This window comes from Parus major, chromosome 2, assembly GCF_001522545.3.
Source record: "Parus major isolate Abel chromosome 2, Parus_major1.1, whole genome shotgun sequence".
NCBI lineage: Eukaryota > Metazoa > Chordata > Aves > Passeriformes > Paridae > Parus > Parus major.
The window spans coordinates 59,954,494-59,970,390 of NC_031769.1; the positions used below are offsets into that span (position 1 = coordinate 59,954,494).

General features: G+C 40.3%; 1 protein-coding gene across 2 annotated transcripts in view; it reads left to right on the plus strand.

The window, feature by feature from the left end:
- The window catches only part of MBOAT1 (membrane bound O-acyltransferase domain containing 1), a 56,334-nt gene that overhangs the window by 15,841 nt on the left and 24,596 nt on the right, over positions 1-15,897 (plus strand). The window contains exons 2-5 of one of the 2 annotated variants that reach the window (XM_015619970.3): positions 7,065-7,210; positions 7,729-7,806; positions 11,109-11,204; positions 14,427-14,438. In XM_015619970.3, coding sequence (XP_015475456.1) covers positions 7,065-7,210; positions 7,729-7,806; positions 11,109-11,204; positions 14,427-14,438 — 332 coding nt within the window. The remainder of the gene's footprint in view (positions 1-7,064; positions 7,211-7,728; positions 7,807-11,108; positions 11,205-14,426; positions 14,439-15,897) is intronic. The other variant, XM_015619971.2, reaches the window with a different exon arrangement.

Below are 15,897 nucleotides of genomic sequence, written 5' to 3' on the forward strand. Positions count from 1 at the left end.
GAGAGAGCAGTAATTAATGAGGTACAGGTAGTGGCAGAACATTGCTGCACATAAATGATCATCACTTAAACATCTGTTCAACATGCAGAGTTATTACAGCTCAATGTGAGAGCTGTTGACAGTGAACTAAAGCTGTTTTTGGATCAGCTATATATCAACCCTACATATTAAATTTATCAAAGGTAAGTGTATGGGAGTGTGACTTAGCATTATGATGTAGATTTGACTTCTCAAGCTTACTTTTGACTTAAATGTTTTTAATTTACAATTTTTGATGACTCAGGGTTTAATCTATAACTATATTTTGTGTCCTGCTAGTGATTATTCTGCAAGTAGTTTCATAGAGTTAATCCAGAAAGAACATCTGTTTCAAGTTTACAGTCTAAATCATGGAAGGATATTTGACCCTGTAAGTAGGGAAACAGAATTTACCCAGGAAAACAGCACAACAAGCCAAAATATTGTCAGTTTTGTATATTCTACTTCACCAACTCCATTTTCTGCATGCAGCTGCACAAAAAACACCAAGGCTTTGACAACTTAGTGCTGCTTCTGAAGAAGACAATAATCTTAAATTAGTCATGCATTTATGCTTTTCTCTCTCTGTCTCTCCCATGAGAGAAATTCTATTTTCAAGCCTTTGCTTCTGTCCTCCCCAAAATCTTCCATAGGACTCCTACAACACAAAGCCAGAGAAATAAATAGTTTCTATATAGCACTGGAGATGTGACATGTCAGTAGTGGAGCCAGTATTTCCCCAATGTAAATTAATTTGCCTCCTCTCTGATTCATGCTGATTGCAGCCCGCAGTGGCTGGCTGTGAGCAGAAAATACAGCATCCTGCAAGGGAAAGTCAGTTCTGCCCCCTTTACAAATGCCTGTTCATGCTGGCTGTCTGTGCACTGAGTTCTGTGCGAAGCAATACTGCTGTGGGCATTAAGGGGAACTGCATAGATGGTGTTACACAAATTCTTTTTCTTCATGGAAGCCCAAGTCAGAATTCTAGCAGTGGGAAACTTGACATGGTCTCTATGATATTGCCCTCCTTTTTGGAGGTGCTTGTCCTCTCCCTGTGTAGAGCTAAGTGATCTCTGCAGAGAATATTTGTCCTTATAGTTCATAAAAATAGTCTGGAAGATCAAAATATTTTGAGAAATTTCAGCAAGTATCAGATATCTTTGAGATCTGATTAAAGACTATTCCATCTCTCATTCTTAGCACGCCCCTTCTAAATATCACATTTTAGATGTTATGAAATGCTGTAATAACAGCAGGTCTCTTTTCCAACATCAAAGTAGAAATGTCTCCAGCAAAGTGAACTTAAACATGCTTTTTGCCAGGTGTCTTTGGTTATATATGCAAAATAAACTTTTAAACATGGAAAACAATTTACTGAATTTCTGTAGTTCTTGCTTTATTCTTTGCAAGAAAGGCATCGCCCTGGAAGATGGGGCTGATCTCTGGCAGAGTGGAACGCTTTATTATGGTATCCCCTCTCCAAAATACTACCCAAGCGCTGTTGTACTCCACAGAGAGGGGTTTGACTTGAGGAGTTGCTATTGCTGTCAGTAGTTTCTGTTAGCAAGGTTCTTTATGCTTTTCCAAATACTAAAAGCAGCTGTTTGGTCATCTGTGGTAGGTCTGCGAATAGAGGAGAAATTCTAATTTACCGGATAACAACCTTGTAGCAGTCTCCTAAAGCTCAGAAGCTCATCAGTACATGACAACAAATACAGAATATCTTGACCATGAGCTGCAACTTCATATTTATACTGAGCCACCATTCCTCTATTCTTATATCTCCTTTCAGCAAATGAAATGCAGATTTAGCCTTTTATTCTCTCACTTGGCTGGTAAGTTCAAGGCCTGGAATAAAAGTAGTGGTGTCTTCTGTCATATCTATAACCTGACTGCATCATCTGCTACATGGTGAAGTGGACATGGACCTGGATACTGGCTGGGAATATTCTGACAGTGTGGCTGTGCTCCAACACACTTACACCTCTGTCTGTGAATGTGCAACATGCCTGGTTTTTATCCAAAGATTCTGTGCTCTTGAGGACACACCAGCACCTTGCCATCCAACAAGGGGCAAGTTAGGAGTGTGACTGCTTGTAGTGATTGTCAGAGTTACAGCATTAATAGGAATTTTGCTTACAGAGGACGATCTGGTTTGGCTAATGGACTTAATTGTCATTTGGAGTTTGGAGAGAACTGCGTGGTCAATTTGTTATATCCTCCTAGATTTTTGGAAAGTGAGATCAGATTTTCGGCAAGCCTAAGGGAGGAAAAATATAGTAGAGGAAAAACAAAATATTTTTGTGGTCAAAACAGAATGCAGGATATTTCCTTCTGATACTTAACTGTAAGGTAAAGGTTAAAAGCACTAAAATAGGAGGCTGTGTGTTTGTACTTAACTATCTCTTCCTAGAGTGTGAATATACATTCTGAAATGTATATTGCCACTTTTTGAAACAGAGATTTGCAGATGCAAGACTTATGGGGTGAGCAGAAATGAACTTCCTGAAGTGGATTATCAGTAGCCTACCTTCAACTACAATAAGCAGTGACCAAGACTCTTTGTAATTATTTGGTTTAAAGGTGTATTGTCAGGTTTAGTCTCCTCTCATGTTTTCTGTTTCCCATCTCAAGAATTTCTAGCTAGGAAAAGCACTTTCTCTTTTCTCCTTTTAAGATTTTTTTTGGATTTTTTTCAGTAACTTTTCAGTGCACCAAGCAAAACATTTACTTCTCTCTTTGGAAATCCTCTATGGCTTCTCCTGTTATAGGGATTTGACAAGTTACTACTTTTGTCGTTTTTTTTTCCTACCCAGCCTTCACTACAGAGCCAGTTTGCTCCCAGGACAAAAAGTGATGGTTTTTCCTATTCAGTGTTATTGACATTGGGCTCGTGTCCTCCAAAGGGTGAGATTTTTAAATGCATTTGTTTAACTCCAGGCATTTGGGACCTTTATTTTGTGATTTGCCCACTGGTACCTTCCCTTAGAAGTGCCCACTTGCAGATGGTTAATTGGATCAACTAAAATACTGAGCAAAAAATTTTATGGATTTCCTCTGAGAATGGTTAGGAAGTTGAGGAGATGACTTTCCTGTGTAAAAGGCCCTGCCTGTTGATGGAGATGACCTAAAAGGTGGTTCCAAATCCCTAGGCATTAGCATTTCCCCTTCATACAGTACCAGTCCAATCTTTGCCAAGTTTCACCCTGTTAAAAATGGGAGAAGATGCAAAGGCTCAAGACAGATGGAACTGACCTTTTATGTACTTTGAAGGCTTGGATTATAGCATAATCCAATAGGGAGACCTTGAAACCACTTTGTTTGGCTATTCTTGCATCAACATCATGAGTACTTGGTGGGTTGGTTTGATCTGATTGCTAATTTTGTGTGAAAGTCAGATTTGCAATTGAAACATCACTGCTGAGTTATTGCTACTACAGAATTTGAAAGAATAAAGGGAGGAGCTACAGTTTATTTTTTTCCTTCATTGTTCATACCTGCTCTGGATCCATCCAACCTTTTAAAGTTGAGACTAATAAAGAATTAAAGGATTCATTAACCAGACAACAATAACGATCGACTCGGTTGCGCTGGAGCTGTTCCAGATTTTCTCTCTCTCCAGAAGTGTGGGATATCTTGTTTCTGTATTGCAAGGCTGTCTCCAGCTGGCTGTGACTCAGATACAAGTCTTCCAGATGTCGTTGCAGAATACTGTGATGAGACTGCCTTTCTGTCTTCCAGTGTTTAATCATGGAAAATGAAAGGAAGATACTGTCTTCTTTTGGCAGCATATCATGTGCTCTGATTCCTAATTTTATTGCATCTTACTCTCTAGAGCATGGAAGAAAGTGACTGTAATAAGCAAAGGTGTTTCCTTTCTGCTAGCAAAGTTGAAACCAGATGTGCAAAATTTTCATGGCAACACTGAATAGATGTGACTAGCTAAAAACATAGGTCAAATGACTTGCAATGCTGAAAAAGGTTAATTTGCATATAACTTTTATATCTGTATTATTTTTGCCTGGACACCATTCATCAGTGTTCAGAATTTTCTGTTTATAAAGTGTTTTTAGCAACAGTGGAAATAACCAAAAGGGAATGGTATGAATCTTTTTGTCTTTGGAAAGGGAAAGGAAGGAAAGTGTGGCTTAGTTTATTTGTGATGCAGCACAACATTTCTTAAAGTTCTTAGGGATCTGTTTACTTGGATGCCTTAAGTATGTAGCATGAAGAATAAAACTAATGTCAAATGGAATGCAGTAAAGTCACTGTCAGATGAGCTGTTGGTCTTTGTGTGTATGCAAGTGAACACTGCATGTGTTTAAAATGGTACATAGAAATAACTAAAGAGAGGTGGTTATATGAAAAGCTGTTGTGTCCCTCTATTCCTGTCTGTAGAACAGAGCAAGTCTGGTCTATTGCCAGATTATTGCTTGCTGAGTGCATTGGGTCTGTGATGTTTGGCTGCTCTGCAGAAACAGCCCTCATAAACCAAAAACTGAATGAAACATAAGGGTGACGTTTTGACCTGGTACGAGGCTTTGCACCGACCCTTGCAAAAAGAGCACAGAGTCTTGGTTAATTGTCCTGGTTAATTTGCACAACAAAATGAAGGTGTGATAGTGGCAAGGTTGGGAGCACAGGTAACACATGCTCAAAGATGAAGGCAAGCAACAGCACATGTATGTGAGGCTGCTGAACTGTCCTTTGCTGGATGTTGGCTTGGGATGAAGGTGCTGCTGCTTTTTTTGCTGCTGCTGCCACTGTTATTCCTCACCTTAGCTGTTTAAATAATATTACAAGTGTGTCTGCTCTGGGATCTTGCACTTTCCTCGTGCTGTGTGTGTGAACCTCTGAGATCCCAGCATCCTTAACATCTCAAACTGGGCATACAAGGGCAGGATGAAAGCAAAAAGCAAATGCCTGCTTATCATGATGGCTTTTACTGGTGTAAAGCTTCCGTGAGTGGCACAGCACAGAGGAGGGTATTGTCTTTCAAACAATCAGTCACGTCAGCTTCTGTGAGTCTTTGCACTTTCCTTTTTTACACCAGATCAGAGAAGCTCTGCATGCCACAGAGTTGAGCTGCACTGGATGTGCCAGTGTCACCCTAAATTGGAGCAGGATGGGGGGGTTTAAGCTTCACTGAATTGTCACTGATGAGTTGGCACCCATCAGTCTTGGGGACTTGCTTAGAAAGGATGCCCTGTAGGGACTTCAGTGGTTTCTGCTGCACCTCTGTCTGTGGAAGGGTGGGAGCAAGGTGTTAGCATTTTGAATGTAACTCTATGGTAACAGACAAGTTCAGGATTTCTACTACAGCATCTGGGTTTTATGAGACCAGCACAATTTTGTTGTTTTCCTCTATAAATCTTGCACTAAAAATGAGAATTACTTGCTTTGGTTATAATTCTGTTTTATATTTATATATATATGTATATATATGGATGTATATATTATCATAGATATAATAAATTTATAATTTATGATACATATAATATAATAAATTTCTATTTATTTATAATTATTTGTTATAAATACTGTTTGCTTGCATGAGCAAGAAATAAATTTATATTGTCTCTGCTCCAAAGAACTAAAATTCAGCACACCTAAGTATTTAAATGATTGCATTATTCTACTGCATGACTGCCTGCATCACTGAAATACAGCAACTGCACCAATGAAGCCAACAAACCTTTAATGAAAGCATTTGCATGAACAGTTAACACCATGTTGGATGTAGTCCACCAGAATAAAAGCACTTTGGGGCTATAGTATCTTGTTAAACACATTGTAAATGTTTTTGACAAGAAGGCTGGCAGAATCCAGCTACCCCTGGACAGCCAGCATGTCAGAGCATTTCTGAGTGAGATGTATTATCCTGTCCTGGACTGATAGCTTCAGATAATCCTCTAATCCAAGTGATTGCTTAAATGTTGCAGCCTGTTTAGTTTTGCTTGGTCTGGGATGACTTGCTGCTGGAGAGCTCAGGGTGAATAAAAAAAAGAAAAAAGAAAAAAGAAAAAAGATTAAAAAGAAAGAAAAAAACAAAACAAAGGACTGCAACACTGCAAGTGAATAAATGAATTTACCTCCAGCTGTCTAGGGTCCAGGCTGGACTTCAGGATGTTTTATCCCAGTGGTGTATTTGCTCTGACAGAGGCAGCTCTTGAGCTCTGTTTTGACTCTGACTTTGATCTGTTTTTCCTCTGACTCCTGGGATTTTTGCTGAAGCTGTCAAAGAGAAGGTGACTTGAAGAAGGTATTGGTTTTGCTCTGGAGAACACTGGAGCTTTTGCTTGTCCTTGTGTCTGACAAGAGTAGCCTCTATTCCTGTGCTGTTTGCCTTCTGCATATCTTGTGCTCCCACTGCCACCACTATCTCCTTGTAGTGAAGCCAGACTGATTTTCATATGAAGCAGCCAAAGAACATTTAAGAAGCATATTCTTTTATGTGACTGCTTGATGGCAAAGAAAGGCTGTTTTCTTTGCTCTCAAACCACAAAAAAAATGGAGAGTTGGAAGGTCTGTGTGGAAGATGCTGTGGAGTGAAGGAATTCAGCTAAGTTCACTGCTATTCAGCAGTGTCACATCAGGATTGTTGATTTTGCCCTTGTCTTGGGCTGGGGGAATGTCAGGTACTGGGGTAGTATTTCAGAGTTGCAGACTGCTTTCTGGCCTCCCCCTCTTGCCAAGAGGACTGAGAATGACAATGACGTGCCCTGCACCTGGGCCAGGCTGGCAGCAGAGCAGAGCCTTCCTCAGAGGAGAGCGAGAACCCCCAGAGCCCCACCTGGGGTAGCTGGAGCCTGACCTTCCTCATCTGCTTCGGGGTGGCTGTGTGCTTGTTTAATCCCTTCTGTCACTGGCCAAGAAAAGTTACCGCATGAGTTCACAAGTGAGAATGCTGAGAAGCAAAAGATTCAGAGCTCAGGATTTCCCCCCCATTTCCTACCTCTGCTCTTAATTGTTTTGAGAAAAGAGAGAATCCTTCCCCTCCTCCCCCAAGAATCAAAACAGTTTTTTGTTTTGTTTTTCTTTTACAGATCAATTTTGTAGCCTGTCAGCTGTTTGCACTTTTGGCTGCATTTTGGTTTCGTATTTACTTGAGTCCCAGTCATGCCAGCTCTGCTGTTCGCCATGCATTTGCCACCCTCTTTGGAATATACTTTGCTGTCTTCTGCTTTGGGTGGTGAGTATTTAGTCACCATTTAGACAAGGCTTGGGTAAAAATAATTTTAAACTTCATATCAGCTTTTCTGGATTACATCTTTTTAATCTGAAGGCTCTTAATGCTACCTTAAAATAAAAAGATCCTAACCAACATAACCATTCCAAACCCTCAAAGTAAAATGACTCATGGAAGTATTTTTAAGCGAAGTATTTAATTTAATTTGTGATGTTAGTTCTGGAAGTTCTTCACCAGTCTGCTGTGAAGATACCTCTTTTGGAAGAGATGTAACCCACTTGAATGTGCACTTTGAGCCAGGCGACTCTTTCAGTTAAACATATGGGTAATATCTTTTTAGTATCAGTCTGTGTTGGATAGTCAGGCTATAAAGATGATGTGTGGTAATCCAGCTTTACTGGTAACCCTGATATGACATCACACTGATGTCATTTGCACGGGAGAATATTCTCTTACTCTCAATTGCCAGCATTTCCAGGTGACACAGAAATTATCTAACTACTCACTTTGTTTTCTTCAAGGTATTCCATTCACCTTTTTGTCCTGGTGATGATGAACTATGGCATTATGAATATGGCGAGTATTCCCAACATCCACAGGTGAGCTGATGTGGCTGCAAGTCTGCAGTGCCCCTTTCATAATTTCTCTGCTTTCAGAGAGAATCATGAGGAGTTTTTAGAACCACCTTCTCTTCCCTTCTTTCCCAGCAACTTGCAGGAGCTTTGTTCATGGAGTTACAGAAACAGCTGTAATCTCAATTTGTGGTTTTTTGGGTTGATATATTGCATTTTCCTATGAAATTGCTGGCCTCAAAATTTGACTTTTGCAGGCATAATAATTTATGGACAAACCTTTGATGTCTTAAACACAATGAAGTCATGTTCTCCTTGGTCTTGTATTCTTCCAGCCTGCATTTGGTATTCCTTTTTTATGTGTTTTCCTGATTGCTGTTTGGCCTTTCGGTATTTTCCACTTATTCTTGAGTTAGGTCATTCAAATAAGGTAGCTTAGTGATCCACAAAATGAGGTCTTGCTTTTGGTACTGGGCTTTGTGAAAAAGTAGAAAATACAAGAACTGTTATTGCTTAAAGTAGAAACTTATGGTTTGGATGTGTGGCAGGTGTTTTCTGTCTCTGCTCTGTCTGGCAGTTTCTGTAGCTGCTGCTGAATGCTCAGAATCCGCATAAATCTAGGCTTGGGAACAGAAACCCTTTCTTCACTTGCCTTCAAGGCCAGGACTGTTTGAGAATCTGATAGATAATCCTCTCGCCTTCCTTTTTTTCCTGAAGAGACACCTCTTTAATATCTAAATGGGAACCCTACTTATGACTTTTCTATTATTTAGAAATATGAACTGTAAAAAAAATCCTGTCTACAGCAGTTACTAGCATTTTGCACCAGCCAGATAGGTATTAAGGAGGTGTTTTTTTCACCCTCTCCCAGAGTGCAAAGCCCAGAAGTCTAGAGGTAATTAATAATGTCATTAAAAAAAAAAAAAAGAAGAAAAAAAAGAGGTAATTGGACAATGTTTGTTAAAGAAATGCCATCCAGACACCAAAATAAAAAGGTGTTAGAAAAATCGTGTTATGGTTTCCTGGTCGTGTAATTCCTGTCAATTAAGGGAATTGCAGGAGTTAGTGACTGTAGATTGGAGGAACAAAGTCTACAAAGGAATCGTCCAAGTTATTTGCATCTTCCTAGACAAGTTGGGGTGGTGATAAGGAAAAGGACACAGCTTCAATGGGAAACCCCCTCACTCTTTCTCTTTAGCCAGTTAGCCACAATGGCTAACAGTAAAATAGCTTTATACTGAAACACAAACCAAGCCAGTTCATATAGCGTCGCCCACTGCTGCAAGACAGTCGTGTGTTGATTTGAGTCTATGTGAAATGTCAATCCAACCTGCTGAAAAACTTCAGGAGTTCTGAGGGAGGATTGGGTTAGGACTTCTCTATTGCATTCTACTAGCCATGACAGTGTGACTCAAAGCACATTCACATCGTTAGTTTTGGCAAAGTAACAACATACTCAAACCAGTTGAGAGTAAGCTTGAACAATGCCACTTTAAGGTCTGGACCTGTTCCTAAGGGGAACAGCTCCTTCAGAGTGGGGCTTCAAGACCTGGCTCTTTATTCCCTCAGAAAAATGCAGTGGAAGAGAAAAAATTTAATAAACTGCATCATTTAACCTTCATACTCTTTTCCCTGGTTATTTTTTGCTAGTTTGCTCTCTGGTGAAGCTACTAGCTTTCAAGGACTATAAATGGATGAATTAATCCAGCATCAGAAATGCTCCCAGCTGCAGCAGCAGTTCAGTGTATCTCTGCCTGCTTTCCTCCCATTTCCATCTAAGTGCTTTACCCCTCAGCATGGAGGCTTATTTTAGATCCTTCATCCTGTCTCTTGCTGTTACATGTCTGAGCTGGGTGACTTGCCTTTGGATGGATGCTTGCCATTCTCTGCTGATGAGAGGGGAATCCAAGGACCTTGCTGAGGCAGGACTGGATGCCTGACCCAGATAAAATACGATAAATTCTACTCTGAATCTGCTGAAGAATCTGTCATGTCCCTTCAGTCTGCCTTTCATCCAGCTGTTTGCTGTGGGCCACATGACCCACAGGTTGCCTTGTGATCCATCACTGTCACTCACACTGCAGTTTATTAGCCCCCAGGGAGGAAAAACTCATTTCTTTTAAAACCAGCCATAATTTGACAAAGGCCTGGCTCTTTTTTCAGTTGTCTGCTGACTGATCCTCTTGTCTGATTTCACCTTTAGTTCTCCCCTGTGGTGGATGCTCTCATGGGTCCGGGGGCGGGGGGACCTCTCTTGGCAATTTGTGCTTACCAGTATCCTGAGGCTCAGCCCTACCAGGCCTGCAGGATGTGCCATCTCCTTTTGTCTGTTGGTCTTTGCCTCTTCTCCCCTACATGGATAACCTCTGCTATGGAGGACACCAGTAGACCTAGTCCTGGCCTGTCCATCTGGTGCCAGCCTTTCATTCTGGTGTCCCAGCTCGCCACTGCACTGTTTTGTTTGCTTCATGTGTCAGTCTGTCTCCAAAGATCCACCTGCTTCTTTCCTCCCCAGTGTCCTCTTTCTTGCTCATGTAAATACAGGGAGAAATTACTTTTATGAAAGGCTGCATCTGCCCATGCAAATGCTGCAACATTTCCAGTCTTCAGACTGTTCAGCTGTTAAGATAGAATCTTCTATCTATTATTCAGGGCTACTGCCCTGCCCAACAGAAGTGTGCTATCATCTTGAAACACAGAGTGAATTTGTCACAATCTACCTAAGGAACACTTCTTCAGCTGGGCACTGAAGTGATCTTACAGGTCCTTTCCAATCTATCTGATTCTATGACTTTTCTGGAAGATGGTGTGCTTCAGCATGGAAAGCTGAAAAGATCCTGCTGTGTGCCATCATCTGCCCTTATAAAAGTCACGAGAATGAACACCTTAAACTTGAAATATTTTAGTCTTTGCTAGATCTGAAGAAGAGTTGCATATAAAAAAACATTTACAGACAAAAAATGCAGTGGATAACTTCAGTGACTGACATACAGTATCATTTGGTTTTAAATACTTAAGCTGGACAGAAATTTTGAAATAATATGCGAAGATGGGAGTTTTGAAAATTGAATTTTACAACTTGAATCAATCCTATTTCTTCTTCCATTTTTTCCTCACCCCCAGAATGAGGAGACACCTCTGTCAGGTTTCAGCTGCATACAACACCATCAGTCTCCTTTGAGAATTCCTTCCAGATCCTGTAGCGTAGCTTCAGACTTTTTAACACTCTGATTTGAAAAAATCAAAACAAGCCCAACCCAATCTGAGTGATTCTAGTTCTTGCTGGTACTCGTGTTGGTAACTATGTGTTCTGTGTGTTATGTTTTTAGGTACTCCTTTGTCGTAGCTATGGGATACCTCACACTGTGCCACATAAGCCGAATATACATATTTCACTATGGTATTCTCACTACAGATTTTTCCGGGTGAGTGAGTCTGCAAACTGGTTCCTATGTCAATCAGAGTTAGTTGACTTCAGTAAGTTATAAGAATAATTTTTATGTTGTCTGTGGAGCACCTGCCTTTTTTTACCCTTTTTGTTACCCTTAAGCTTTTTCTGAGGCTTTTGTTGTGATCTTTGGAGTTTTGTTGGGGTTTGTTTTGTTTTTGGTTTGGGTGGGGTTTTTTGTTTGTTTATTTGTTTGGGTTTTTTTTTTTTTTTTTTTTTTTTAAAAAGGAATAAGCACTGTATGATTTTTGCACTGACTCATTGTTTCTACTGTTTTCTTGCTAGAAGCTGTGTAGTTGGGAAGTTAGAGTGTAGTGAGCTAGCTAGGTTTCCCTGCAGAGCAGCCTGGGAGGATTAGTTGGGCAGTCTCTCCCTGGAGCTGTAGGAGTGACTTATGTGGCTGGTGCTCTGCTCCCTGGTGGTGGTCTGCCCTGGGAGGTGGGGTGGGCTGCTCTCCTTCCAGCTTCCTAGGCACAGCTGTCAGCTCTGTGTCTCCTTTCCCCCATTCTGATTTATCTTGAAGCCCCGGCTGGGAAGGTGTTCCCCAGCCCAGCACCCCAGGGTGTGAGAGCAGGATTTGGGCAGGGAGGAGTTGCAGGTGGAGCTGGGTGAGTAACCCAGGCAGAGAGACAAGGGATCAGCTTGGGTTGTCAGCACTGTTTCTCTTGTGGGGCCAGCTTGTGGCTGCTGCTTAAATGGCCCAACTTTTTGTATGCTGTGATATGTGTGAAACGGTTTTCATACATATTGTAGTCTCTGATTTCACTCAGGGAAGCAGTAGAGGATGCTTTGCAAAGATAGAGACAGCTCACCCTATGTGCTTTGTTTGTGAGAGGAAGGTATGCTTTTGCACGATTTAAAACCAGTGTGCTAATCTGTATTCCACTTGTTTAGTTGAATGTCTGAAGACAGAGTAATTAGTAACATACAATGAAATATTTCTGTAAACTCACACAGTAAGTTTTACATGGCTCTTCCAAGTCTCTTTCATCTTACTGGCACAGAGTAGGAGAATGAAGGTTTTTGCTGTCTTTATGTGTGTCTCTCTCTTTGAGGTGGTGGGTTTCAGCATTTAGTTAAACTTCAGGTGGTGGAGGAGAAGTTTCTCTCAAACTCTGGAGGTTTTTTATTAAGGAGGCTGCAGTAATGTGAACTTATATGTTTAAAGAAATTTAGTTCTGTAATTTTTTCTGTAGTTCTTTTAATACACAAAAGCATGTCCTCAAAGAGCATGACCTACCAAAAAGCCTATAAATGGGATTGGAACACTATAGCTCAGTGTGTGTAAGAGGCAGAGACAGGGAGAGAAATGTGAGAGATCATACTTTTCTGAATATTGTGTTCAGAAAAGCCCTGTGAGGCATATTAGCTCTCTCTTGCTGAATACATTTAATAAAGATCCAGCTGAGACTGGAGGTGAAAGAAGAGGAATGGTATTTGTTTTTTTATAGACTAGGAAGTGTTCTCTTTTCCCTTAATGAAAAAGTAGCTACTCTTATTTAATGATGAGCTTGAGGATAATAATGGTAGTGAAACAATAATGCTTGATTAATTAATAAATTATTTCTTGATAAATTAATGCTTACTGTGTTATTTGATTTTGACTTGGTTCTTCAAGATACACACCAATTCCTAAAGTTCAGTCAAAAATAAAATTATCAAATAGTAAACAAGTGGAACTTGTTTATGGATATGACCTGCACCTTCATGGTATATTTTAGAAGCTACGAATAAATAAAAATACCGTAGTGAAGTATTGAAAACTTGCAATCCAAAGTGTTGACACCCAGATCACCATCATAAATCTGTCTTAAAACCTGTTTTCTTCAGCTGCAAATATGTGCCTGTTGAAGCTTTTTCCTATACTGAACAGATGTGATGACCTAGAGAGATAAAATATACTCCCTGGACACAATTTTACCATGTATGAGCAGCAACTGAACCTCCCCTTGTTCATTCTCCCATATTTGATGGTTCCTCATCTGTTGCATGTGGTAATAGGGAATCATTAGGACAGGACATAGCTGGGAGGATGGCATTAAAGTTCTCCCTCAGGGTTTCAGAAATGAGTGAGACAGAACCATGGAGCTGAGCTCATCTCCCTCCTGCCACCCACCATTTTGAGTCAATGTGGCTGGGGATATATACTGAGAAGGCAAGACACTGGATTCGGAGGAATCTTTAAGATGAAACAAAGAAACCATCATCTGCTGACTTAGTATTCCATAAATCTGGTGATATCTGATTGCAAGGAGGAAGTTTTAATCCACATCCAATAGGCACATAACCAGTTCTATTGCCATCAGCTTTCCATTGTCAGTTCCCTGAACTGATGAGCCAGATGATCACTGAGTGTGTCCCAGTGGCAGTGCTGAAAGCCAGCATCCCTCATTTGCTCTCTTGACCTGCCTTGTGCACTTAGCAACTTGCATGCATAACCCTTCTGAAGTGTGCTTGCAAATATTTGCAAATTTGCAAATTTTTGGGGCATTTTTAGTAAGAGTTGGTTGTGCTATTTGTTTGGAGCCCTCCCATTTTGAGAACAGAGCTTGTAAAATGCAGGTAGAGATGGTGAGAACAAGGTAACTTCTGAGTCATACCTTAAGCAAACTGGAAAGTGAAAGATCAAGCTGTGGCACATCACTTCCAGGCTACAAAATAAGAAGGGACTTCTTACCTGCTGGTGACTAGTTAGTTCTTAATTCCTAAAAAGGGAAGGTTTGGTCACTCAGTCCCACAGACAGAGTTGCATTCAAGCTCCTTGCAGCTATTTCCTGACTTAAGAGTTTTTCATGTATTGCACAGCACTTAAGGAAAAACTTGTGTTTTTTTTTAAAATGACTGCCAGGTTTTAAGGAAAACAATTTCCAGCTTGCTGCACTTCAATTTTAATTAATTTTTAAAAATGTGTATATATGTTATCAAATTTCTTTTGGTTATATTATTTCTCAAATACGTGGTGATATAATTTAGGAATTTTCTCTTTACTACTTCCTCAAAAATCCTATTTGTTTTTGAATGCTAATTGTAGGAATGTAATTCAATTGTAATTGAATCCTGTGCTTCCACCTTAATTCAAATCAATCTTTGAGAAAAACATGCATGTTTTATTTTGCTTGGTTTGCCATGGCATTTGTACATTGTACCTGGAAAAATGAAATCCTAACTCTTTCTCTCATTTCTTCTTCTTTATGCTAAGAGGATTATGCTGGTAAGTTGCCTGCCTATACAACTTAATAAAAACAGTAATAATATCATACAGCTTGTGTTTTTTCCCTTTGTATCACAGGCTCAGATTGAGTATAGCAATATGATATATATATATATAATAATAATAATAATATATAGCTTTAAGGAAAATTAGTTTAAAAGAAGGAATATTGATTCTGATTTATGGAAAATAGTAATAGGTAAGGTTTCAGTCTAGTAAGCTTCATGACCAGATACCAGATGCACATGATCATCCAGAAAAATTCAGAAGGTATGAAACCTGTGTCTGTTTCAATCCTTTGCTTGATAAGGGCCATAGAGCTTTTCAGTTTCCTCTTTGAATTATTGCCGTGTCTGAGCAAATTTCCTAATATTGCAGGCTATTCAGTTAAATGTCAGAGACTGGTTGTGCATATGGGAGTTTCTTTCATATGTGAGTAGAGGCTGAGAGAGCTGGGGTTGCTTAGCCTGGAGAGCAGGAGGGGCCTTATCACTCTACAAGTGCTTGAAAGGAGGTTGCAGCAAGGCAGGGGTGAGTCACTTTTCCAATACAACAAGAGACAGGACGAGAGGAAATGGCCTCAGGTTATGCCAGGAGAGGTTTAGATTGGATTTTAGGAAAAGTTTCTTCATGGGAAGTATTTCCAAGCATTGGAAGAGGCTGGCATGAGAAGTGGTGGAGTCACCATCCCTTGAAGTGTTAAAAAAATATGCAGTTAGGGCACCTGGAGACATGGTTTAATGGTGAAGATGGCAGTGCTGGATTAACAGCTGGACTCAATGATCCTTGAGGTCTTTTCTAGTCTTAATGATTCTATGATTCTTGCTGCCACTTCTTACAGGAGAGAAACTCGGTTTGTGAAGATCACTACACCCACTGGCACAGTTTTCAATCTTCTATGGTCTTAGAGAGACCATAGCTGAAGTATCTGAGAGACTTGAGGGGTTTTCCTCCCCACATGTCAAATCAGTAGATCTTTCACAAGTGCTTTGGTGGACATCACTCTCCAGACACCACGTTTGTGTTTGCCCTATCCCAAATGCAGAGCAGCAGCAGCAGCGTTCTCAGCAAACCTCCTAGAAAGGGATGACTACTGAGAGATCCCTCTAAAAAAGCCATATATATAAGCAGATGCTTCAGTAACAAGTGTCACTTCAGGCAGTGAATTTTTACTGGGTGATTAGTGCTTTGTTGCTGTTTTTTTCCTCTCTCAGGGGCTTTTAGTTTCAACCACAAAAGGAAGGAATAAAAGTACAGCAGCCGTTTTTCACAAAGGAAATACATTTGCTGATGAAAGCAAAGATAGATGTACTCTGTTACCATGTTAAAACAAAGAGCAGAAATGTTGTCTGGTCCTGCAAGTTCAGTTCGTTATTTTCATTTTCTGGTCTCCCAAATGTGTGACATGCAGTACATTGCTGCAGTGTCTTTTCCAGCAGTGCTTGGTGTGCAGCTGGTC